The sequence below is a fragment of the Salvelinus namaycush genome, chromosome 15 (assembly GCF_016432855.1).
Source record: "Salvelinus namaycush isolate Seneca chromosome 15, SaNama_1.0, whole genome shotgun sequence".
NCBI classification, from domain to species: domain Eukaryota; kingdom Metazoa; phylum Chordata; class Actinopteri; order Salmoniformes; family Salmonidae; genus Salvelinus; species Salvelinus namaycush.
Window position 1 is genome coordinate 28,560,004 of NC_052321.1, and position 26,560 is coordinate 28,586,563.

Consider the following 26,560-nt stretch of genomic DNA (forward strand, 5'->3'; position numbering starts at 1 on the left):
CGCCATGTGCCTACACGCCGGTACCCAATCGTGATTGGAGTGGAGTGGGGATTTAACTGAAAAAGGAGGATAGACGCTATCCCTCCCTGTCACAAAATAGTAAGTAAACCATTTAGACATTTGTTAATTAGCATGTATATAATGAGCCTACAGTATTAGTGGTAATATCATTAGTACTTTTAGAAAAGCGTCCATTGATGGAGAGATGGACTACTATCCAAGAAACGACGTTATTCCTTTGTTGGGGTTACATCCACATCCTTGTGTGAAGTTCGTTGTTCTAAATGCGTTCGTTGTCCACTTCTGTTCGGAGCCTTCTTCAAGTGGACTGGCGTGTGAAATGTGTTGTAGCCCATAGGGTGGTCCTGAGTGGTGCGACAGACAGTACACATACATAAACCTCATTACGATCAACCGCTGGGGTGCACCCGCCCAAGCTGAGAAGGATAGGCTACATCTATGGCTTCAGACCCTGTCATTGATCCAGACACATTTTCGCCTTACTTTTCGGGTATATTTTATCATGCCATTCTAAGCAACACATATTTGTGACAAGGGCGCTGGCACATTTGTTTTATTTTTCTTCATTATCTCAAGCGCTATTGAGCAGATATATGGTCTTTGTGTTTATTGAGAAGAACAATAGCTATGAAATTTCCACTGGAAAACCCTAGAAAACAAGTCAATTTGGACCCGGAACAACAAGGTTAGTAAATGTACATTTTACTCTAAAAGTGGAGTTTGTGTAAAATGATAGCTTTGTGTAAGGATGTTCTATGTTGACTGAAGAACCTGGGTATACAGTTGTCTCAGCATCTTTACTGTTTGACTTGGACAAAATTAGTTACAATGTGAATATGTGCTATAGCTTTTCTTTCAAATGATTTATTTTGTGTTTATTTCATCTAAAATAGGAGCTTTAATGCCATTTTACAATCATGCAATGTGCTTTTTATGACGCCAGGCGGTTGGGAGTGGATCTCTTTCTTCTCCATCCCTTACGTGCTCAGCTGTGTGGTAGGCTACAGTGTGCTCTTCGTTAGGGATAGATAGAGGCGGGGATAGGACAGCTGCTGGGGAGATGTCGTTCAGGCCAATTGGGAATTACTGGGCAGAGACAGAGCCTTTCTACTTACATTCCGCATGCTATTATCTGATTCAGTATTTGAATGTGGTCCTCCACTCTTAATCTCCATACTGAACCCACACAGACAGACTCCTTTCATGTGATGTTTCCCCATCTACAGCTGCTAGGCTGGATAAATCAATATTCTGGCCTCCCACTGTGCCACTTGCCTGGCTTCCCAGACTCCTTGTTCCAACCAAACGCTACGCCACGCCCACGGACGTTAGCTTCTTCTCCACAATGAGTCTGGATCATAGACTTATGATAGACATCACATCATTGTATCTGTCCCAGTATGGCGTATGTGAGAGCATGGGCAGCGCCATTGAGGCCATCTCCATTTTGAAGTAGTACATTTTCTTCTTCTACTACTTCAATGACTTCGCAAAGAAACTGAAAGGGTGCACACTGCACCTGTATATTGTGTTGTTTGAACAGGTATAAAGCCAAGGTTGGTGATTTACTGCCACCTGCAGTTCTGGAATGTTTGCTCACGAGTGTAATTAATTGGCCGATCCAAAGACAGTACAGTATGAAGATAGGCATAAACTGCTTCTCCAATAGAACTGCCCAATCATGCTTGTAGGCGATGCCATGGCAACGCTGGCTAGCTAAGCTCATGCGCAGAAACACAAATCTGGTGTAACAGTCGTCTCGTGCTGAACTGCACATGTACAGGTCATCAAATCAAAGGGAATCCTTCAATATAAAGTTGGTTTTGACAAAAATGAAAACTTGTCTGTTTTTCACTTTCCCAAAGGTTGGAGTAATAACACATTCAACTACCAATATCCCAGAAAACCTAGACCCACTCCAATTTGGATACCGCCTCAACAGATCCACAGATGATTTAATCTCTAATGCACTCCACACTGCCCTTTCCCACCTGGACAAAAGGAACACCTACGTGAGAATGCTATTCATTGACTACAGCTGAGCGTTCAACACCATAGTGCCCTCAAAGCTCATCACTAAGCTAAGGACCCTGGGACTAAACACCTCCCTCTGCAACTGGATCCTGGACTTCCTGATGGGCCGCCCTCAGGTGGTAAGGGTAGGTAACATCTGCCACGCTGATTCTCAACACAGGGGCCCCTCAGAGGTGCGTGCTCAGTCCATTCCTGTACTCCCTGTTCACCCATGACTGCATGGCCACGCACAACTCCAACACCATCATTACGTTTGCCGACGACACAAAGGTGGTAGGCCTGATCACTGACAATGATGAGACAGCCTATAGGGAGGAGGTCAGAGACCTGGTAGTGTGGTGCCAGGATAACAACCTCTCCCTCAACGTGATCAAGACAAAGGAGATGATTGTGGACTACAGAAAAAGGAGGACAGAGCATGCCCCCATTCTCATCGATGGGGCTGTAGTGGAGCAGGTTGAGAGCTTCAAGTTCCTTAGTGTTCACATCACCAACAAACTATCATGGTTCAAACACACCAAGACAGTCGTGAAGAGGGCATGACAACACATTTTCCCCCCCAGGAGACTGAAAATATTTGGCATGGGTCCTCAGATCCTCAAAGTTATATAGCTGCACCATCAAGAGCATCCTGACTGGTTGCATCACTGCCTGGTATGGCAACTGCTCTGCCTCAGACCACAAGGCACTACAGAGGGTAGTGCGTACGGCCCAGTACATCACTGGGGCCTAGCTTCCTGCCATCCAGGACCTCTATACCAGGCGGTGTCAGAGGAAGGCCCCAAAAATTGCCAAGGACTCCAGCCACCCTAGCCATAGACTGTTCTCTCTGCTACCGCACGGCAAGCGGCACCGTAGCACCAAGTCTAGGTCAAAAAGGCTTCTAAACAGCTTCTATCCCCAAGCCATAAGACTCTTGAAAAGTTAATCAAATGGCTACCTGGACAATTTGGATTGTCCCCACCCCCCCTTTTTACGCTGCTGATACCTTCTGTTTATTATCCATGCATAATCACTTTACCTCTACCTTATTTGTTATATTTATTTTTTCTTAACTGCATTGTTGGTTAAGGGCGTGTATGTAATAATTTCACTGTAAGGTCTACACCTGTTGTATTCAGCGCATGTGATGAATACAGTTTTATTTTAAAGGGATACTTCAGGATTTTGGCAATGAGGCCTTTTATCTACTCCCCCAAAATCAGATGAACTCATTGATACCATTTTTATGTCTCCGTATCCAGTATTTAGGAAGTTAGAGGTAGGTTTCGTGATCCAATGCTAACTAATGACTGGAAGTCTGTGGGTATCTGCTAGCATGCAATCAGATAGCGTAATAACTGGGAGTCTATGGGTAACGCAAATTAGCAATTGCGCTAGTGCAACTTCCTTCAAACAGCATGCAGACACATAAAAATGGTATCCACGAGTTCATCTGACTCTGGGTAGGTAGATAAAAGGCCTCATTGCCAAAATCCCGAAGTATCCCTTTAAGACATTGACTCAAACATAGGTTGAGCAACTGGATGCATCCGGTTTTCAGGCGAAATGGAAGGAGAACCTCTTACACGACTTCCACTTTTGGGCATTAATAAAGCTACACTCCGTCATAACTCCTCCTCCACATTTACTGGATTGGTTCGTCAAGATCAGAAGTAATTAAACACCGCTCAGGCGTTTCTTTTACACCTGCTATGTTAGGTTACCAAACGAATGCGAACACATTCGGGCATGTCTGATTGGTCCAGAAACCGATGGGTTGGGCCAGAGCAAGAACACGTGGGTAAAGCGCTGGTTTGAAAATTTGTCATTGGCTTTGATTTTCTGATGGTTTAGAGACAATCCAATTGCTGATGACTTCGTTTTGTATAATGCCTCTCGTCACCACAAACGACTTCAATGATGGCGGTCTCAGACCAAAGTATGTAACGCATAGAGAATGAAAGAGGCCTCTAGTGGCCAAAAGGCCGATTTAGCATGGGCAACACCATTGAGGGCTTCCACCATTTCAATGTAGTTAAGTGGGTGCAACTTCCAACTTTATTGGCTGATCCCTCTTAATGACCCCGTTGGAGTCATGTCCAACTGGGTCATCAGGAGGGATCAGCCAATCGTGAAGAAGAAAATCGACTACTTCAAAATTGAGTTTGCCTCAATGGAGCTGCCCCCTGTACTCACAGACGCCATAATGGGAACTATATAGGGATGCTCTACTATTGTTTGAGCTAACGACAGAGCAGCGGAATAATTGAGTTTGAGTCGTCAGGCTACTGTTCCACAACAGTATACAAAAAGTTTAGGTGTCAGATTTAACACTTGCAATTTGTGTGGCTCAGCATAAGATATTTCTGTTGTAAACATGGATAGGAGGTATGAAATGAACATATCATGAACACTCATCATCATCATCATCATAATGGCCTGTGGATGGCATCATCATATCCAGGATTTACCAACATGAGCACAAGAAGAAAAAAAAATCATCTTTATCATCCATGCAGTTTAATATAGCTTTTCTTTGAAGATCCTCCAGTGCATCACATCACACTTATTTTTGTCCTGTCAGCTTTGTATTCCTCTGGTAACGTCTGGGTGAGAGACAGAGAGAGGGGTTGAAGATGGGGATGAGGAATGTATTGGATAAAAGCGTTAGCCTACTCTCCTGCATAATCAAATCTTGTGAAACTATGGGACTCAACAGGAGGCAGGTTCAGTGCTTTGAATACTATTATATATTTTGTGAAAGCTGAACTTGGAGCATAATATTCATTTCAAAGCCACAGTAGGTTTCAAATCTAGATCGCCATTACAACCATGAGTTATGCTAATAATGATGGAACCATTTGTGATTGGAATTGAATGGCTATTTTTAGACGGATGCAGATTTAGTGGTAGAGAAATAGCTCAACCCCTTTCATAAAGTACTCGTCCAAGTATGATAAACTAGAGGTCGACCGATTATGATTTTTCAACGCCGATACCGATACCGATTATTGGAGGACCAAAAAACCCGATACCGATTAATTGGCCGATTTAAAAAATAATAATAATAATAAATAAAAAAATTAAAAATTAAAATGTATTTGTAATAATGACAATTACAACAATACTGAATGAACACTTATTTTAACTTAATATAATACATCAATAAAATCAATTTAGCCTCAAATAAATAATGAAACATGTTCAATTTGGTTTAAATAATGCAAAAACAAAGTGTTGGAGAAGAAAGTAAAAGTGCAATATGTGCCATGTAAGAAAGCTAATGTTTAAGTTCCTTGCTCAGAACATGAGAACATATGAAAGGTGGTGGTTCCTTTTAACATGAGTCTTCAATATTCCCAGGTAAGAAGTTTTAGGTTGTAGTTATTATAGGAATTATAGGACTATTTCTCTCTGTACCATTTGTATTTCATATACCTTTGACTATTGGATGTTCTTATAGGCACTTTAGTATTGCCAGTGTAACAGTATAGCTTCCGTCCCTCTCCTCGCTCCTACCTGGGCTCGAACCAGGAACACATCGACAACAGCCACCCTCGAAGCAGCATTACCCATGCAGAGCAAGGGGAACAACTACTCCAAGTCTCAGAGCGAGTGACGTTTGAAACGCTATTAGCGCGCACCCCGCTAACTAGCTAGCCATTTCACATCGGTTACACCAGCCTAATCTCGGGAGTTGATAGGCTTGAATTCATAAACAGCAGAGCTGCTGGCAAAACGCACGAAAGTGCTGTTTGAATGAATGCTTACGAGTCTGCTGGTGCCCACCATCGCTCAGTCAGACTGCTCTATCAAATCCTAGACTTAATTATAACATAACACACAGAAATACGAGCCTTAGGTCATTAATATGGTCGAATCCGGAAACTATCATCTCAAACAAAACATTTATTCTTTCAGTGAAATACAGAACCGTTCAGTATTTTATCTAACGGGTGGCATCCATCAGTCTAAATATTCCTGTTACATTGCACAACCTTCAATGTTATGTCATAATTACGTAAAACTCTGCCAAATTAGTTCGCAATGAGCCAGGCGGCCCAAACTGTTGCATATACCCTGACTCTGCGTGCAATGAACGCAAGAGAAGTGACACAATTTCACCTGGTTAATATTGCCTGCTAACCTGGATTTCTTTTAGCTAAATATGCAGGTTTAAAAATATATACTTCTGTGTATTGATTTTAAGAAAGGCATTGATGTTTATGGTTAGGTACACATTGGAGCAACGACAGTCCTTTTTCGCAAATGCGCACTGCATCGATTATATGCAACGCAGGACACGCTAGATAAACTAGTAATATCATCAACCATGTGTAGTTATAACTAGTGATTATGATTGATTGTTTTTTATAAGATAAGTTTAATGCTAGCTAGCAACTTACCTTGGCTTCTTACTGCATTCGCATAACAGGTGGGCTCCTCGTGAGGTAGGTGGTTAGAGCGTTGGACTAGTTAACCGTAAGGTTGCAAGATTGAATCCCTGAGCTGACAAGGTAAAAATCTGTCATTCTGCCCCTGAACAAGGCAGTTAACCCACCGATCCTAGGCTGTCATTGAAAATAAGAATGTGTTCTGAACTGACTTGCCTAGTTAAATAAAGGTGTTAAAAAATATATATAAATAAATTTTAAAAATCGGCAAAATCGGCTTCCAAAATTACTGATTTCCGATTGTTATGAAAACCTGAAATCGGCCCTAATTAATCGGCCATTCCGATTAATCGGTCGACCTCTATGATAAACCGTAGTGCCCATTTATTCCATTCCACTCATTTATCACAAACGATGCAAACCAATTCATGGTTTTGTCAGAGTCAAGACACTTGAATGGATGGGCTGTAGAGTTGGATGTTCGATAATGTCCATCAGCAGGCCCCTCGCTGTAGCTTGCAGGTCTGAAAATATTACACAAAATGTCTTCTAAAAATAATCCCACACAACCCTAAGAAGTTCATTGTGAATTCCTTAATTGTGAAGTTACTCTTTTTGGGCCTGTCTCCCGAACTCCAAGTCTTGGACTAAAAAGCAAGCTCAATGGGGAATCTTCATCGAAAGTAGTTTTAAGTCCAGGACCACGCTTCATCTGTGTCTGACAAACTGCCCTTAATGTCCTAAAAATAGCTTAAATGTTTTCCTAGGCACCGGTAATGTGGTAACTCAATGTGGCCATGTTGGTGTTGATGTTGGTGAATCTCCGGCTGTGTGTTCCCATCCTGATGACAGTTTGTTTTGATCAATTTAAGCTGTGATCCATGTCAAAGGATGAACTAACATGATTTTGATCCCTGTAAGTGAGTGAACTTCCTTGAGTCTTCATGACGGGTTGTGTTGGTGGGCATTCTATGTTGTATGTCTAGTTTGTCTATTTCTATGTGTTTGGCCTGATATGGTTCTCAATCAGAGGCAGGTGTTAGTCGTTGTCTCTGATTGGGAACCATATTTAGGTAGCCTGTTTTGTCATTGTGGGTTGTGGGTGATTGTTCCTGTTCCTGTGTTTGTGTTCACGTTACGGGACTGTTTCGTCGTCGTTTGTTTGTTGGTTTATTGTTTTGGTTCTTGTTCAAGTATTCTAATTAAAATGAATACTCACCACGCTGCATCTTGGTCCTCCTCTCTTTCGCCCGACGAAGATCGTTACAGTAGTAAATGTATAATACAGTAAAATACACAAAGTCTACAGTTTAAATAGAAAAATACAATTCTTCACAAACTACACATATTCTCCCAGATATGTATTAAATGAATACATTACATATAGTATGCAAAGTATGACATATCCTGCAAACAAGGCTTCTTGTTGCAATTACACAAACATATCTTTAGTACAATGAGAGATTTGCTTCTAGAATACTGTCAGGGGCTTTTTAGATTGTGTCACTTTAAAAATAAATAAAAAATGGGCTAGCACGTTACATAGCCATATAGCCAGTCAATCTCTCAAATTAAACAAAGCACCTCCCTATGAACAATGAGCTCTTTTTAAAAACAGAGTGTTAGGTATTGCATCATGGTGAAACCCAGCCAGGCCCCTCCCACCCCCCCCCTGGGGCTCAGTCAGAACAATCTCCCATAGGAGGAGATCTAAATATGGATGCCTCCTTGACACAATCCCCCACCTTGGGTGACCCCACCCCCCTCCCCATTCACATGCATTTATTGCACACCCCATTCGCAAAGCAATGAAGTTATCCCCCTCTCTTACGGGCCACGCTTGTCTATTAGAGAGATTGAATCCTGCTTTCGTAGAGGAAGGCGTATACATTTTTTAAGCACACTCTCGTCAATGTTCTTAGTGTCTCTGTGTGTCAACAACAACTTGTCCTTCCCTTGATATCAAAACACCCACCGCATAATGCCATTTAGATACGGCTGTGGAAATTAGAATCGAGGGTTGAATACAAAACAATTCTCACTGTGGTAATATTTATTACATATCGCAATGGCCTGCTGGGATCTCAGAGAGAGAGATGAAATGCTATTCTACCCTAGGGTGGAATGGGGCATCAGTCCAGGGCTGCAGGCTGAGTACTACACTAATGGCTTCTATCATTAGTCTGCTCCGATAGATGAATACAGTTATCCCATCTGCCTCTCCGTTAATGTCTAGAACTGCAGAGGACAATGCACCATACTTGAACTTTGACTGTTTTTGAGTATTATTCAGGGCAGGTAAGGTCAATGACAACATTGTCAAAATGCCCTGTAATAACAAACTAAAAAGCTAAATTCCTAGAGGTTAATTAAAACAATAGTTTGCTAACACTTTAACTCTCTCTCCTCCTGTTAGTGGCAGTCCAAACCAACTTGGTCCCTCCCAAGAAGGTCCAGTCAGGGATGGTCCAATCCAGCCCTGTCCAGGCCAGTGTGGCGGCCATGCAGAACCCGATGGGCTGTGATCCCAAGGGGGCCAACGGCCACTGCCCCTTACCCCGGCTCTCCGTCTCCTCCCGTTCCGCCAGCGTGGTGGCCAGCATGGACACCACCGGTGACCTCTTGGCCCTCCACTCTGTGATGAAGTGGAAGACGGTGGTGGTGGTGTTTGTGGTGGTGGTGGCCTACTTGGTGGGTGGCGGCTTGGCCTTCCGGGCCCTGGAGCAGCCTTTCGAGAGCAACCAGAAGGACAGCATCACCCTGGAGAAAGCTTTGTTCCTGCAGAGGCACCGCTGTGTAATGCCTGCTGAACTGGAGGCACTCATCAAGGTGAGTGTTGGTGGTGGTGATGGTTCACTACATGTGGACACCTTGTCAAACATCTCATTCCAAAATCATGGGCATAAATATGGAGTTGGTCCCCCCTTTGCTGCTATAACAGCCTCCACTCTTCTAGGAAGGCTTTCCACTAGATGTTGGTACATTGCTGCGGGGACTTACATACATTCAGCCACAAGAGCATTATTGAGGTTGGGCACTGATGTTGGGCGATTAGGCCTGGCTTGCAGTCTGCGTTCCAATTCAACCCAAAGGTGTTTGATGGGGTTGAGGTCAGGGCTCTGTGCAGGCCAGTCAAGGTCTTCCCCACTGATCTCGACAAACCATTTCTGTATGGACCTCGCTTTGTGCACGGGGGCATTGCCATGCTGAAACAGGAAAGGGCCTTCCCCAAACTGTTGCCACAAAGTTGGAAGCACAGAATCGTCTAGAATGTCATTGTATGCTGTAGGGTTAAGATTTCCTTTCACTGAAACTAAGGGGCCTAACCCGAACCATGAAAAACAGCCCCAGACCATTATTCCTCCTCCACCAAACTTTACACTTGGCACTATGGACTGCTAGATGGTGAAGTGTGATTCATCACTCCAGAGAACGCATTTCCACTGCTCCAGAGTCCAATGGCGGCGAGCTTTACACCACTCCAGCCAACACTTGGCATTGCGCATGATGATCTTAGGCTTGCGTGCGGCTGCTCGTCCATGGAAACCCATTTCATGAAGCTACCGACGAACAGTTATTGTGCGGATGTTGCTTCCAGAGGCAGTTTGGAACTCTAGTGAGTGTTGCAACCAAGGACAGACAATTTTTACGCCCTACGCACTTCAGCACTCGGCAGTCCCGTTCTGTGAGCTTTTGTGGCCTAACACTTCGCGGTTGAGCCGTTGTTGCTCCTAGACGTTTCCACTATAACAGCACTTTCATTTGACCGGGGCAGCTCTAGCAGGGAAGACATTTGACAAAGACTTGTTGGAAAGGTGGCATCCTATGACAGTGCCATGTTGAAAGTCCCTGAGCTCCTCAGTATGGGCCATTCTTCTGACAATGTCTGTCTATGGAGATTGCATGGCCGTGTGCTTGATTTTATACACCTGTCAGCAATGAGTGCGGTTGAAATAGCCAAATCCACATACTTTTGGCCATGTAGTGTATGTGCGTGCGTGGCTGACCTTTATAAGGGATCATTGGGACGTTGAATAGTGATGGTTATGATGAATTAATAATTTATGTGATCTGGCAGATAATGGGATCTGTTTATGATAGATGATCATGGGATCCTCATAGAATTCTTAGGGTCAACATGTGCTTACAATAAGTATTGGTCTGTTCATATGATCACTAATCTTTTCAAATTATATTCTATGTTCTGGAGCAATTATGTTATAGTGAATGGACTTCGGTATTGTCATATCTACAAAGTTCTGGGTGTGCAGCTTTAGTGCAAAGGTACATATATGTATGAGTTACGTAGATGCCCAGCTAGAGAAATGTAAAATAGGGTTATTTGTATCCATATTACATTTGCAATCCTGCTTTAGTAGCTCATTATAATTCCTCCAGCTGTGTCCATGAGTCATGAGATATGAGTTAGGAACTAGCTAGCTAGTCAGGGTTGTTATCGGTAGCTAGCTTAGCCAGCTAACTTTCTTAGCTAACTAGCTTGGAAATGAAACAACTCCCTGATGAACAATAACGTTTGACACCTAGCTAGCTAACATTAGCTAGCAACAACTCTTACCCCTAAACTCCTGCTTGCTTCACACAAAGTAACTAGCTAGCTTGATAAAATATGTTTATTAATATCTGGTACTTCATTCAGCTGACTAACATTAGCTAGCTAGTAAATAATTGAATGAACAGCAAACATTTGATGTTCTGACAGTACACTAACGTTAGACCTACTGTGTAAATTGTTCCCTTACCTCGGTTCTTTTGAAGTCCTTCATAGTTCACTTCTTATGGCTGCAGGGGCAGTATTGAGTAGCTTGGATGAAAGGTGCACAGAGGTGCCAAGAGTAAACGGCCTGCTCCTCAGTCATAGTTGCTAATATATGCATATTATTATTAGTATTGGATATAAAACACTCTGAAGATTCTAAAACTGTTTGAATTATGTCTGTGAGTATAACAGAACTCATATGGCAGGCAAAAACCTGAGAAGTTCCACTTCCTGTTTGGATTCTTTCTGAGGCTGCTAGATTTTCAACCAAGCTCCCATTGAAATTACAGCGAGATATGGATGAGTTTTCACTTCCTACGGCTAACACTAGATGTCAACAGTCAATAGAACTTAGTCTGACTCTAATGTGAAGGGGGGACGAAGGAGACAGGAATGATTCACCACTGCCATGAGGTGACCACGCATTGAACACGCGCATTCACGTGAGGGGCAGCTCCGTTCCATCGCTCAACTGAAGTCAATGTAATTCTCCGGTTGGAACGTTATTCAAGATGTATGTTAACAACATTCTAAAGATTGATTCAGTACATCGTTTGACATGTTTCTACTGACTGTTACGGAACTTTTGGACATTTCGTCACGTTATAGTGGACGCGCTTTGTGACTTTGGAATTGTTTACCAAACGCGCTAACTAAAGTAGCTAATTGGACATAAATGACGGACAATATCGAAATAAATCAAGCATTTATTGTGGACCTGGGATTCCTAGGACTGCATTCTGATGAAGTTCATCAAAGGTAAGGAAACATTTATCATGTATTTTCTGGTTTCTGTTGACTCCAACATGGCGGCTAATTTGGCTATTGTTCTGAGCGCCGTCTCAGATTATTGCATGGTTTGCTTTTTCCGTAAAGTTTTTTTTAAATCTGACACAGCGGTTGCATTAAGGAGAGGTATATCTATAATTCCATGTGTATAACTTGTATTATCATCTACATTTATGAGTATTTCTGTTGAAACGATGTGGCTATGCAAAATCACTTGATGTTTTTGGAACTAGTGAATGTAACGCGCCAATGTAAACTCAGATTTTTTTATATAAATATGAACTTTATCAAACAAAACATGCATGTATTATGTAACATGAACATTTCACTGGCTGTTGTCAAATCGATCCGGTTACCGGGATTGCAGCCATAAGAAGTTAACAAAGTTAAGTCTTGTTGAAATCACAGCTAATATTGCGGAGAGGCTTGACATATTTTTTTGAAAGACTGTGCTAAAAGAATGTTAAGACAGTGAGTGGATCTCTCTAGCTAACTGACACTAAAATTAAAATATTCCCGCCCCAACGTGAGTGGTACTAGCCAGTTGGTCGGGTGTGTACTGACACGACGCCATGACGTCTCCTCTTTCCAAGAGTTATCACTAGTTACCACAGCCACAAATGGCTAAACCCTGCCTTTTTCTACAAGTTTTCTTAAAATATGACTTTAAACAACCTTAATCACACGGCTAACCTTATGTCTAAATCTAACCTTAAATTAAGACTAAAAAGCAGAACATGTTCATGAATTTTTACAATATAGCTAATTTTGACTTTGTGGCTGTGGTAACTAGTGACAACCCTTTGCAAGCGCGAGTGTCATGCAGTTTACACACCCGAAAATGTCATTACGTTAATGCCCAATAATGAGTATATGATCCCAGAAATCCTGCACACAAATTTGATAAATTACCGCTCACGTCAAATTTCACTGAATGTGTACACGTAATAAAATACCCGTACACACTTATTTTCATGCAGTGCATGGGAACACACCCTGCTGACTACCCCCTGGTCGGCTGGGTGTTCTGTCACGAACCGGCTCGTAGCCCTTAACAAAAAGGGAGACAACGCAGAGATCAAGGAATTACAAAATATATTTTATACCTATATACAATTTATGATGATGTGTGTAGTCAGTAATGTAAGTGAATGGTTGTGTGTATAGATGATGATAATGAGGGGTGCTTAGAGGTGCCAAAACAAACAAGTCACAAAATGCCACATCCAAAAATGTATTGTGACTGCGTGGAGAGAATCTTCTTAATGAATAGGGGAAAGGTATTTATCCCCCGGGACACACCCGAGCCCAGTTGTGTCCCGTTTAGCTGACGACCCGGCCCGCGCTGCCCACCGACATCCTGTTAAGGAAAACAAGAGCACAGAGAAAGAATTCGGCAGACTGAGTGCATCCACCCGCAAGTTGAATGACAAATCCAGCGAGCAGCATCCAGCACCGGAGTTGAGGTAAGCAGCCTCTTTGCATCCCCAAAAACCTGTTGACAGAGGAGACCAGACGTAAACCACCTTAGCTTTCAGTAAATCTGTCATCAGAGTGATTACGGTAGAGAAGTTCCTACAGAAACTACAGTAATAACCAATCATTCCCAAGAAACCCATCAGTTCCTTTTTAGTAGTTGGTGGTGGGAAAGCATCAATAGCTACCACTTTAGCCCAAACAGGATGCACTTCACCCTGCCCAACCACCTTACCAAGGTACGTAACAGTCGCCTGAGCAAACGAACATTTATCCAGATTGATAGTGAGGCAAACCGCAGCCAGGCGGTCAAACAGGGCTTGAATAAGGGACAGATGCTCCTCCCAGGTATCTGCATAAACCACTACATCATCCAGGTAAACAGCGCACCCGACCAGACCGAAGACAACCCTGTTCACAAGGCGCTGAAAAGTGTCAGGTTCATTACGCAGGCCGAAACTCATAACCAAATAAAAGTATAGACCGGAGGGTGTAATAAAGGCAGAGATTTCACATGCCCTACTAGTCAGTGTCACCTGGTAATAGCCCTTTAACAAGTCAAACTTGCTCACAAACTTAGGTGCTCCGACCTGATCAATGCAGTCCTCCAGCCGAGGAAGAGGAAATTAATCTGGTTTAGTGACACGGTTTACCTTACGATAGTCCGCACAAAATCTGTTTGTCCCATCCAGTTTACTGACCAGGATACAGGGAGAAGCCCAGCTGAAGAAAGAAGACTCTGCAATATCAATCTCAGCATCCAATGCCGTTTCTCTCAAGAAACTACAGAACCGCTGACGGATGGGGTCAGCATCCCCAATGTCAATATCGTGTTCTATTAAGTTTGTACGTGTAGGGGTATCAGAAAACAACTGGAAAACTCAATCAGACCAACTCGTCACGCCTATCAGCAGGTAGATGAGCGAGAAGGCTATCCGAAACATCCAGTGACTGAATTTTTCAATCTACCCTGCAGTACGCAATCGTCAGGACCAGGGACATCCTCCTCACCGTGCACGGATCTAGCATGTCAAAAAGAGGAACCCAGCAATGCAACAGTACCGGCCAAAAGAACAGGTTTACCGTCCTCTGCGGACTCCCAGTTCGGCCGCAGAGGAATGTGCATAATAGGGTTTTAGCAGATTTACAGTTGGCACAGTTGGTGCGCAGTTAGCAGATGGCACAGTTGGTGCACTTTCCTCCATTCCGGAGTGGCAACTAGAAAGTTTTGCTCAGTGCACTGGTACACAACTGTATATGGACCTTGAAACATGGCTTGAAAAGGAGAACCAACAATTGGCAGCAGAGCAAGAACCTGGTCACCTGGACTAAAGTGACGAGGCTCAGCTCGCTGATCAAATATGCCTTTCATCCTCCCCTGTAAAGATGATAGCTTCTCTTTAGCCATCTCACCAGCGGTGTACAGGTGTCGCCAGAAATCACACACAAGATAACAAGGACTGAGGTGGCTCAGGAGACTTCCAGTCATCCTGGAGCACCGCTAGAAGCTCACGCACACTATGTCCGAACACTAGGTCATTTGGACTGAAACCTGTGCTCTTCTGTGAAACCTCCCTGGCGGCTAACAGTAACCAAGGCAACCCCTCCATCTCCGTACAATAAGCTCTCAACAAAGACTTAAGTGTTTGATGGAAACATTCCAGCGGTCCCTGACTCTGCGCCAAATTGTGTTTAATATGGAGTTGTAGGAGAACCCTTACCAAACAGATGAGGTGAAATTAGAACCTTGGTCACTGTGAATAACCTTAGGGATTCCAAACAGCGAAACTGAGTCAAAGCTTTTAGCACAGACTTAGTCGTGATAGACCAGAGAGGATAGGCAGCAGGAAACCTAGTGGTCTGACACATCACAGTGAACAAGTCACTACTACCATTCTTATAGTGAGGTAGAGGGCCAATACAGTCAATAATCAGATACTCAAAAGGCTGGCTGAGTACGGGAATAGGAAACAGCAGTACCTGCTTGATTAGGTTTACACGTTAATTGACTGGTGTTACAGGTTGAAGGCAGAAACATCCCTCTTTAACCTAGGCCAAAAGCATGTCTCTGTATGCAACTGTAGGTTTTCCTCACACCCAGATGTACAACAACATCGTCGTGGGAAGTTAATGCCAACTCAGGAAGCTTAACTGGAACAACAACCAGACTAATAACCTCCCCCACAAAACTACTATGAGGCACCCACATTCTCATCAGAACATTGTCCTGGAGAAAATAGCCATGCGACATCTCCCAACTGTTCCACAGCCACAGTTTGGTAATGAACTCTTCTCATGTAGTCAGCCCGTTGCTCCTTGTTTAGATCAGAGCGGGGCACAGATAACGGAATAACAGGGAAAGTAGTGACAGATTTCTTTGTAACGTCATCATTAGCCGGCGCAGTGACCAGGTCGCCACGGCTCATGGAACCCGTCGTTCTCTGCGTGTGCGAACACTTATAAGACTATGCAGTGAATACCAACCAAAGCACATCCCAATTAACATTCCCCATTAATAAAATACTATCCACCAAAATATCCAGGAACAAACCTTATAACAGGGAAAGTAGTGACAGATTTCTTTGTAACGTCATCATTAGCCGGCGCAGTGACCAGGTTGCCACGGCTCACGGAACCCGTTACGCACACGCAGAGAACACCTCTGCGTGGCTTAGTGGAAACCATCAGAGATGAAGACACAACAGGCCACACACGCTCACTAGCCAAGTTATTCCCAAGGATAACGTCGATTCCCTCAACAGGCAATGAAGGACGCACCCCTACAACAACCTCACCTTTCACCAGTTAAGAATCCAACATCAGTTTATGCAAGGGAATTGACAGTGTGTTCAAACCGATTTCCCCCTAATTTAAACACTATTCCCCAAATCAGTCTCAGCAGATTGTACTAACCTCCTCGGACCAATATCCCAACAGCAAGTAGAGCAAGAGTTTCCAGCCTGGGCAGGGGCCTGGAAACTAACCAATGTTACTCTCTCCAATGCAGCACACAACCAACTAGCCACTGCAGTGGCACATTTATCAAACAAACAAAGGCAACCAACACTGGGCCTACCAAACAGCACAACTAAAAAAATAATTAAAAAAATATTCAAACAAAGCACCTAATGCCACATTTCCTCCCAAACAAAATACTCATACCAGTTAGCTCAACACTAGTATTAGGCCTACTGGCATACTTTTCCATGCAACACACCATTTGATGACGTCACCGGACAACCAAAAAGCACTGATGCGTCTAAGGCACTATACCGAACACTTATAAGACTATGCAGTGAATACCAACCAAAGCACACCCCAATTAGCATTCCCCATTAATAAAATACTATCCACCAAAATATCTAGGAACAAACCTTATAATCCTGGATTAGCCCCCACTTGTCACAAACCGGCTTGTAGCCTGTAACAAAAAGTAAGACAACGCAGAGATCAAGGAATAACAAAAACATATTTATTAACTATATACAGTTAACAATGGTGTATGTAGTCAGTAATGTAAGTGAGTGGTTGCGTGCATAGATGGTGGTAATGAGGGGTGTTGAGATGTGCTGAGACAAACAAGCCACAAAATGCCACTGCGAAAAAATACAGTGTGACTGCATCGAGAGACCCTCCCGGCTCCGCCCACTGACATCCTATTAAGGAAAACAAGAGCAAAGAGAAATAATTCGGCAGACAGAGTGGAAGGGTTGTCACAGTTCTAATTGATAAGGAAATGTAATGTGCAGACTGACAGGTCAGATCCATAGAGATCCTATTGAATTAATATTTTTCTACTATAATTCCTAATTCTATTGTCAAGCCATCCTTCCTACAGTAAGCACAATTAAGACCCCCAGGGCCTGAGTCAGTACACTCTTAAAAATAAAGATGTTATCAAGAACCTAAAAGGGTTATTCGGCTGTCCCTATATTGGAGAACCCTTTTTGGTTCCAGGTAAAAAAATGGAGAAGACCTTTTCACAGAGGGTTCAACATGGAACCCAAAAGGGTTCTACAGGAAACCAAAAAGGGTTCTCCGCTGGGGAAAGTCGAAGAACCCTTTTCTTTTTGAATTTTTTAAGTCTAAGAGTGTAACCATGATATTAGCCAGTATAATGCACAATGACACATCATGTATATTCACTTCAGGCATCATGTTAAGTGACACAGTCGACCAGCAGTCGTCTGTTACAAAACTGTCAGCAGAGAAACAACAAGGACTTGGGGGAATAACTGGATAGGTGATCGTCTGGGTAAGAAATTCAGCCTTACCTAAAAAGTTGTAACAGCCGGACCTCTAGAAAATCTCCTTTTATGCCTGATATTGTGAATAATTAAGGCTGTGTATTGATTTGTTGCTATTTAACGGCGCCCACACGTCGCTAAATCAGGAAAACAAGCTGGTGGTCACTGGTCATAGAGTTCATATTTCTTTAAATATAACAACAAGCTGTAGGAAGAGAGAGTTGTTTATGCACCAGACATCAGTTAATTGTGTAAAACATTCATCTGTGTCTTCAAGCCATTTAGTTTGGCTAGGTAGGAATGTAGTCTCAGTATATTCACCTAATATGAAAGATGTACTGTAACTGATACCTACCAATTGAACCGAAATTCTGAATGTAGTGTTGCTGGCTATACAGTGCCTTCGGAAAGTATTCAGACCCCTTGACTTTTTCCACATTTTGTTACGTTACAGCCTTATTCTAAAATTGAATAAATACATTGTTTTCCTCATCAATCTGCACACAATACCCCATAATGACAAAGCAAAAACAGGTTTTCAGAAATACCTTATTTACATAAGTATTCAGACCCTTTGCTATGAGACTTGAAGTTCAGCTCAGGTGCATCCTGTTTCCATCGATCATCCTTGATTGGAGTCCACCTGTGGTAAATTCAATTGATTGGACATGATTTGGAAAGGCATGCACCTGTCTGTATAAGGTCCCACAGTTGATAGTGCATGTCAGAGCAAAAACCAAACCATGAGGTCGAAGGAATTGTCCGTAGAGCTCCGAGACAGATCTGGGGAAGGGTACCAAACATTTTCTGGAGCATTGAATGTCCCCAAGACCACAGTGGCCTCCATCATTCTTAAATGGAAGAAGTTTGGAACTACCAAAACTCTTCCTAGAGCTTGCTGCCCGGCCAAACTGAGCAATCGGGGGAGAAGGGCCTTGGTCAGGGAGGTGACCAAGAACCCGATGGTCACTGACAGAGCTCAGAGTTCCTCTGTGGAGATGGGAGTACCTTCCAGAAGGACCCCCATCGCTGCAGGACTCTACCAATCAGGCCGTTATGGTAGAGTAAAACTAGGCCTTCAAAGTAAGGCCTTATAGCTTTTTTGTTTTACCTGGTTCCTGATCTTGAGCTAGGCTACTCATGATGATGGACCTGTATTGCTTGTTTGTTTTCTGCTTTTGGGATTGAGATTGTTATGAAAAGTTCCATAGAAATGTTCTAAAATATTATTGTAATGTCATAAAGTTATATATTTTTAATGATAATATTCACCTAGGTACTCATTTGGTGAAGTCACAGGCCTTTAAAATTAAAGAATGTCTCTGTCACTAACAAATATAGTCATGGGTGGTAACTCTACAATGCACTCAAAGAAAAGGCACCATGGGAAATATGCAAATGAGGCTTACCCCATATAGTGTTCAAACAAACCATTTACTGTAAGTGTTTTTCCATAACACTAATGGGAGTTAACTCTAGATTAGTGCTCTCCAACCCTGTTCCTTTCACTTGAAACTGATAGTAGGTTTTCACTCCAACCCTAATCTAGTGCACATGATTCTAATAATTAGCTGATTGATAAACTGAATCAGGTTAGTTACAACTGGTGTTGTTGCAAAAACCTACAGGATGGGAGCTCTCTAGGAACAGGGTTGGAGAGCCCTGCTCAATATTAATGCTAGTGTTGAGTAGAAATAACACTGGGAATGTTAATTACCCCATAGTGTTAAATTTGAGCAACATTGGCAAGTGTAATACAGTGCTATTTTTGTGTTATCAGAGTACTTTTTACATGCCATAGAGTGGGACCATATGTTATCTGAGGTAACTCTTTATTAAGTATTGATTTAACGCTGCACAATTTGCTGCGTAGGCTCATGAACCTTTCAAAACCTACCAGTAAACCATTACAGTGCTCTCATGATGTCTGTACTGTAAAATCACACCTAATAATAGGCCTACTGAAGCCAAAAATGAATCCCTACATCTGACAAGCAAAGAACCGGGAATAGAAAATTGTTTGAGATCTACTGCTGCAGTTGACTGAGCTAAATGGTGAAGTATGAAGGAGTCAGATAATGGAAAGAGCTGACTGGAGATCCGTGCTGTTGTAGTGGTTGTTGATTCAGCTGGCAGTACACTCTTAGAAAAAAGGGTTCCAAAAGGGTTATTCGGCTGTCCTCATAGGATAACTCTTTTTGGTTCCAAGTAGAACCCTTTTTGGCTTCAGGTAGAACCCTTTTGGGTTCCATGTAGAACCCTCTGTGGAAAGGGTTTTTATATGGAACCCAAAAGGGTTCTACCTGGAACCAAAAAGGGTTCTCCTATGGGGACAGCTGAAGAACCCTTTAAGGTTCTAGATAGTGCCTTTTTGGATCATACAGCTGTAACACAGAAAATGTAACAGAAACATAATGGGGATATCGTATGTCAGATCATGTCAGGTTATTCGTCTTAGACAGCTCTTTTTCACTTCCAACTGATGAAACTGCAAATGTCACACTGTTTTAGTGAGTGTCTGCTGAGATCTTTGTTATTATCCTGGAAACAGATGGCTGTTACAGTAATTTGAGACAGAGTCAAGGGTCTATGTGTGTTGACCCTACCATCAAAACAAGCTATGGCTGCATGTTTATGTGAATCCAGCCAAACCCCAACATAGTTGAAGTCGGAAGTTTTACATACACTTAGGTTGGAGTCATTAAAACTCGTTTTCAACCACTCCACAAATTTCTTGTTAACAAACTATAGTTTTGACAAGTCGGTTAGGTCATCTACTTTGTGCATGACACAGGTAGTTTTTCCAACAATTGTTATTTCACTTATCACAATTCCACTGTATCACAATTCCAGTGGGTCAGAAGTTTACATACACTAAGTTGACTGTGCCTTTAAACAGCTTGGAAAATTCCAGAAAATGTCATGGCTTTAGAAGCATCTGATAGGCTAATTTACATAATTTGAGTCAATTGAAGGTGTACCTGTGGATGTATTTCAAGGCCTACCTTCAAACTCAGTGCCTCTTTGCTTGACATCATGGGGAAATCAAAAGAAATCAGCCAAGACCTCAGAAAAATTGTAGATATCCACAAGTCTGGTTCGTCCTTGGTAGCAATTTCCAAACGCCTGAAGTTACCACGTTCATCTGTACAAACAATGGTACGCAAGTATAAACACCATGGTACCACGCAGCCGTCATACCGCTCAGGAAGGAGACGCGTTCTGTCTACTAGAGATGAACGTACTTTGGTGCAAAAAGTGCAAATCAATCCCAGAACAACAGCAAAGGACCTTGTGAAGATGCTGGTGTAAACAGGTACAAAAGTATCTATATCCACAGTATAACGTGTCCTATATCGACATAACCTGAAAGGCCGCTCAGCAAAGAAGAAGCCACTGCTCCAAAACTGCCATAAAAAAGCCAGACTACGGTATGTAACTGCACATGGGGACAAAGATCATACTTTTTGGAGAAATGTCCTCTGGTCTGATGAAACAAAAAAAAGAACTGTTTGGCCATAATGACCATCGTTATGTTTGGAGGAAAAAGGGGGAGTCTTGCAAGCCGAAGAACACCATCCCAACCGTGAAGCACGGGGGTGGCAGCATCATGTTGTGGGGGTGCTTTGCTGCAGGAGGGACTGGTGCACTTCACAAAATAGATGGCATAATGAGGATGGAAAATTATGTGGATATATTGAAGCAACATCTCAAGACATCAGTTAGGAAGTTAAAGCTTGGTCGCAAATGGGTCTTCCAAATGGACAATGACCCCAAGCATTCTTCCAAAGTTGTGGCAAAATGTCTTAAGGACAACAAAGTCAAGGTATTAGAGTGGCCATCACAAAGCTCTGACCTCAAACCCATAGGAGATTTGTGGGCCGAACTGAAAAAGTGTGTGCGAGCAAGGAGGCCTACAAACCTGACTCAGTTACACCAGCTCTGTCAGGAGGAATGGGCCAAAATTCCCCCAACTTGTTGTGGGAAGGTTGTGGAAGGCTACCCTAAATGTTTGACCCAAGTTAAACAATTGAAAGGCAATGCTACCAAATACTAATTGAATGTATGTAAACTTCTGACCCAGTGGGAATGTGATGAAAGAAATAAAAGCTGAAATAAATAATTCTCTCTACTATTATTCTGACATTTCACGTTCTTAAAAATAAAGTGGTGATCCTAACTGACCTAAGACAGGGAATTTTTACTTGGATTAAATGTCAGGAATTGTGAAAAACTGAGTTTAAATGTATTTGGCTAAGGTGTATGTAAACTTCCAACTTCAACTGTACATATGACATAGCCACCAAGCAAGCCCAGGAGCCATGCTATGTAATTCACATGATGAATGAGAATAGCAGAGGCAAGCTTCACTTTTCTCTTCCTGAATAGGTTCTTCATTAGTCTCAGCTTTTAGGTACTAAATGTCCCCAAAGACAGAATCAACGCTGCTCCAGTGAGTATCGGAGTGCCTGTCTTTCTTTTGCCCGCTTTATTTATATTATTTCCACACCCAGTTACATTCAGATTAGTGGAGTATCATCTTTTTCATTATCTCTGCAGTGGCTGATATTCTTAAGAGGAATGAAAACAGGCTAACTAACCAACTGCTGTATTTGTAGAAATCAATGGCAGTATTTCCTGAAGGAGGTGTTGACATAAAAAAACCTTTAGCATGGTGTGCCTAGAGGCTCCATTGGGAATCTATTATTCATTATATGGTCTGCCAGTCACAGACCTTCCCCATAAGCAGCAGCAGCAGCATCAGCCAGCTGCATCCACATCTGACCCAGCTGAGAGCATTGGGAATCTATTATTCATTGCATGGGCCGCCAGTCACAGACCTTCCCAATAAGCAGCAGCATCAGCCAGCAGCATCCACAGCTGACCCAGCGGAGAGCATTTCCTGTGGTTTATAATGGTATTGAGCAACTATAGAGATTATTTGTGAATGCCATAGTATCCAAATGATATCAAGGATTTGGAAGAAGTGCTATTTTGCTTTTTTTTCTTCAGTATAAAGGAATACATTGGAAATATGACGTTGAGTCAGGGCTGTGGCGGTGACCGTATTTTACATTTTTATTTATTTCACCTTTATTTAACCAGGTAGGCCAGTTGAGAACAAGTTCTCATTTACAACTGCGACCTGGCCAAGATAAAGCAAAGCAGTGCGACAAAAACAACATGGAGTTACACATGGAATAAACAAACGTACAGTCAATAACACAATTGAAAATCTGTATACAGTGTGTGCAAATTAAGTAAGGAGGTAAGGCAGTAAATAGGCCATAGTGGCGAAGTAATGACAATTTAGCAATTAACACTGGAGTGATAGATGTGCAGATGAGGATGTGTGCAAAAGAGCAGAAAAAACAAAAAACAAATATGGGGATAAGGTAGGTAGTAGGTTGGATGGGCTATTTACAGATGGGCTGTGTACAGCTGCAGCGATCGGTAAGCTGCTCTGACAGCCGATGCTTGAAGTTAATAAGGGAGATATAAGTCTCCAACTTCAGTGATTTTTGCAATTCATTCCAGTCATTGGCAGCAGAGAACTGGAAGGAAAGGTGGCCAAAGGGGTGTTGGCTTTGGGGATGACCAGTGAGATATACATGCTGGAGCGCGTGCTACTGGTGGGTGTTGCTTTGGTGACCAGTGAGCTGAGATAAGGCGGAGCTTTACCTAGCAAAGACTTATAGATGACCTGGAGCCAGTGGGTTTGGTGGCGAATATGTAGCGAGCACCAGCCATCGCGAGCATACAGGTCGCAATGGTGGGTAGTATATGGGGCTATGGTGACAAAACGGATGGCACTGTGATAGACTGCATCCAATTTGCTGAGTACAGTGTTGGAGGCTATTTTGTATTACCACCACACCAGCAGGTGTAGTATTACCACCACACCAGCAGTCATGAGTCATGACCGCAGTCAAATTCCACGTGACCGTTGGCGTCATGGTAATCTCCTCCTCCTATGCGATCTGTACATTAATGGGGCTGATACATTTGTAGTACCCAACTCGCTAACGAGTGGCAGGACTCCAATGGCCTGGTACTCAGCGCTCTATTGTCCCTCTAATCCCTCTGATGGCAATGCAAATGATATGTGGATCTTGTATCAAAGCCAAACACAACATAATGGCCAATTATTTCTAAGGTGATGATTAATTCAAAGCATTTAAGACGTCGCATGTAGAACACGTATACGCATTTTAGAACTTATGCATACTGTATGCATAGGCAAATGAGCCCAAACCTGAAAAAAAACCTGAATTAAAATAATGATTGTGCCGTTATACAACACATAGCCTACCACTTAATACGCATGGCAGAAAGACACTTTGGTACATAATTGGTCTAGCCTATACTCCAAAATTAAACAAACTGTAGTAATCGCCTTTGAGTCTGGACTGTATTATTATGTATACTGGATGGACTGGTTACCTTATACTACGCTCCAAACGTTCTATCCATATGGCTGGGATAGAATGTAGGCCTATAGACCTTGGTGATGCTGTTGGTTCATTGATTGTGCAGGCCGGCATACTGAGTTAGCCTACAACTATAGTGAATTTGTATTTGATTTTAAATAGACTAGTAATATTTTCAAAATTAATAGGCTGACATTTAGCTACAGAATACCTCACCGCCGTGCGTTTCCATCTCCTCCTCTCTCTCCTTCATTCCTTTATCGAGCGTGCAGTTAGAGGGGCTGTAAAGAGTTTAATGAAATATGTTTTGTTGTAAAACATTTTTTTATACTATCGATGTTCCTGAACTGATTTCACTTGATTTACCAAATGAAGTGTTGGGTAGCTGCATAAACAAGGTTGGCGAGCCCATGGCATACAGAGTACTGGGTAGCTGCATGAACAAGGTTGGCGAGCCCATGGCATACAGAGTACTGGGTAGCTGCAGGAACAAGGTTGGCGAGCCCATGGCATACAGAGTACTGGGTAGCTGCATGAACAAGGTTGGCGAGCCCATGGCATACAGAGTACTGGGTAGCTGCAGGAACAAGGTTGGCGAGCCCATGGCATACAGAGTACTGGGTAGCTGCATGAACAAGGTTGGCGAGCCCATGGCATACAGAGTACTGGGTAGCTGCAGGAACAGGGTTGGCGAGCCCATGACATACAGAGTACTGGGTAGCTGCAGGAACAAGGTTGGCGAGCCCATGGCATACAGAGTACTGGGTAGCTGCAGGAACAGGGTTTGGAGAGCCCATGGCATACAGAGTACTGGGTAGCTGCAGGAGCAAGGTTGGTGAGCCCATGGCATACAGAGTACTGGGTAGCTGCAGGAACAGGGTTTGGAGAGCCCATGGCATACAGAGTACTGGGTAGCTGCAGGAGCAAGGTTGGTGAGCCCATGGCATACAGAGTTTGGGCGAAATATCACCTGTCGAGAAACAAAGGCTACTACTCAAACAGTGGTTGATGCGTGGTGTGAAATAAGGGTTCTTATAAGCCCAGACATTTCTATATGCAATCTGGTGTGAACGTTTTGATGGTTGCCACTAAAAAGAGGAGGATCCCAGCTGCTACTATATTTATTTCTCAGCTGCTAATATTAAGCACATTGCCTACCCGGCATGATTGAAAAAGGAAGCATGGGAACGTGCAGCCTCCATTCGCTATTCGAGTGTATACGGATGACATGTCTTTTTCCCCTGCCCGTTGTCCTGTCCATTTGATAATGGCCCATTCTAAATCCAAACTAATTTCACATATTAGTAAAGAGAAGATTAAATTGAGAATAGTCTCATGGGTGAGAGTATGATTACTTGATGAGAGAACAGCGTGTGCAGCCTGACACAACGAACAGAGTGCAGTGTGACTTTTTAAATGAATCAATATAGGCACATCATGCAACCCATATGTGTTTTGATTTTTAAGACATTCTAAGGTTTGTGTCATTCACAACTATAGACTAATAAATTAGTAATTCTAGCATATAGGACCTGTTTCAAATGATCACCTTTATGCTCAACATAGCCACCTTACTAAGGAATGTGAAAAATATCCTTTCTGTTTTATTCATCCAAGTTGAATTATATTCTTCTCACTATAAAATTATATAATATAAAATAATGGCTTGGGATTTATAAGCATATCTTGTCTGCTAAATTAACTAGCCTACAGCCTAGGCTGCCAATGGCATGGCAAATAGCCAGATAACATACATGTACTCACTGACTCAAAAGATGCTATTTCGTTCTTCTGAAATACATTTTCTTCATATCATGATGATTCTTTATACCTGCCTAAAATAAATAATGGATTTATTGTGATGGTGTATATTAAAAATACCTTTTAAAAATTATAAAAGCGCACATCAGTGGCTTGTATGTGTGGAGGCCTGGAGATGCTAAACGTGTTTATGTTAATTAACGGTCAATTAACGTGAGACCGGCAGTCATTTGCATGACAGTTACCGGCTGACAAAATTTCAAGACCGCCACAGCCCTAGGTTGAGTCACTCCTTAATTGATGACAGAGCAAACAAAATGCATTGATTTCCAGTACATGTTGTCATGACGTGCCCCTTTTGGGTGAGGATCATACCCCCCCCCCCCCCCCCCCCTCTCTCTCCCACCACAGGTTTATGACGGTTGTAAATACCGGAACTCCTTTCCCCACTCTGCCGAAATGAAAGTTGAGAATCCCTTTGTTAACACAAAGAGACACTTGGACATCAAAAGGTTGAATAATTGAACAGTATTTCTGTATTCCAAGCAGTTGGAGTGGTCCGTGGACACTTAAGGAACAGTCATGTCTAGTTTGTTTCATTTGGTGACCTCATGAAGGACACGAGACACACAGTACTGTGTCTTTGTT

The 26,560-nt window shown here is 42.7% G+C and overlaps 1 protein-coding gene across 1 annotated transcript in view; it reads left to right on the forward strand.

The window, feature by feature from the left end:
- The first annotated feature begins 648 nt into the window (after window positions 1–648).
- The window catches only part of LOC120060027 (potassium channel subfamily K member 10-like), a 42,914-nt gene continuing 17,002 nt past the window's right edge, over window positions 649–26,560 (forward strand). Inside the window, exons 1-2 of the mRNA XM_039009094.1 lie at window positions 649–706; window positions 8,848–9,260. Coding sequence (XP_038865022.1) covers window positions 649–706; window positions 8,848–9,260 — 471 coding nt within the window. The remainder of the gene's footprint in view (window positions 707–8,847; window positions 9,261–26,560) is intronic.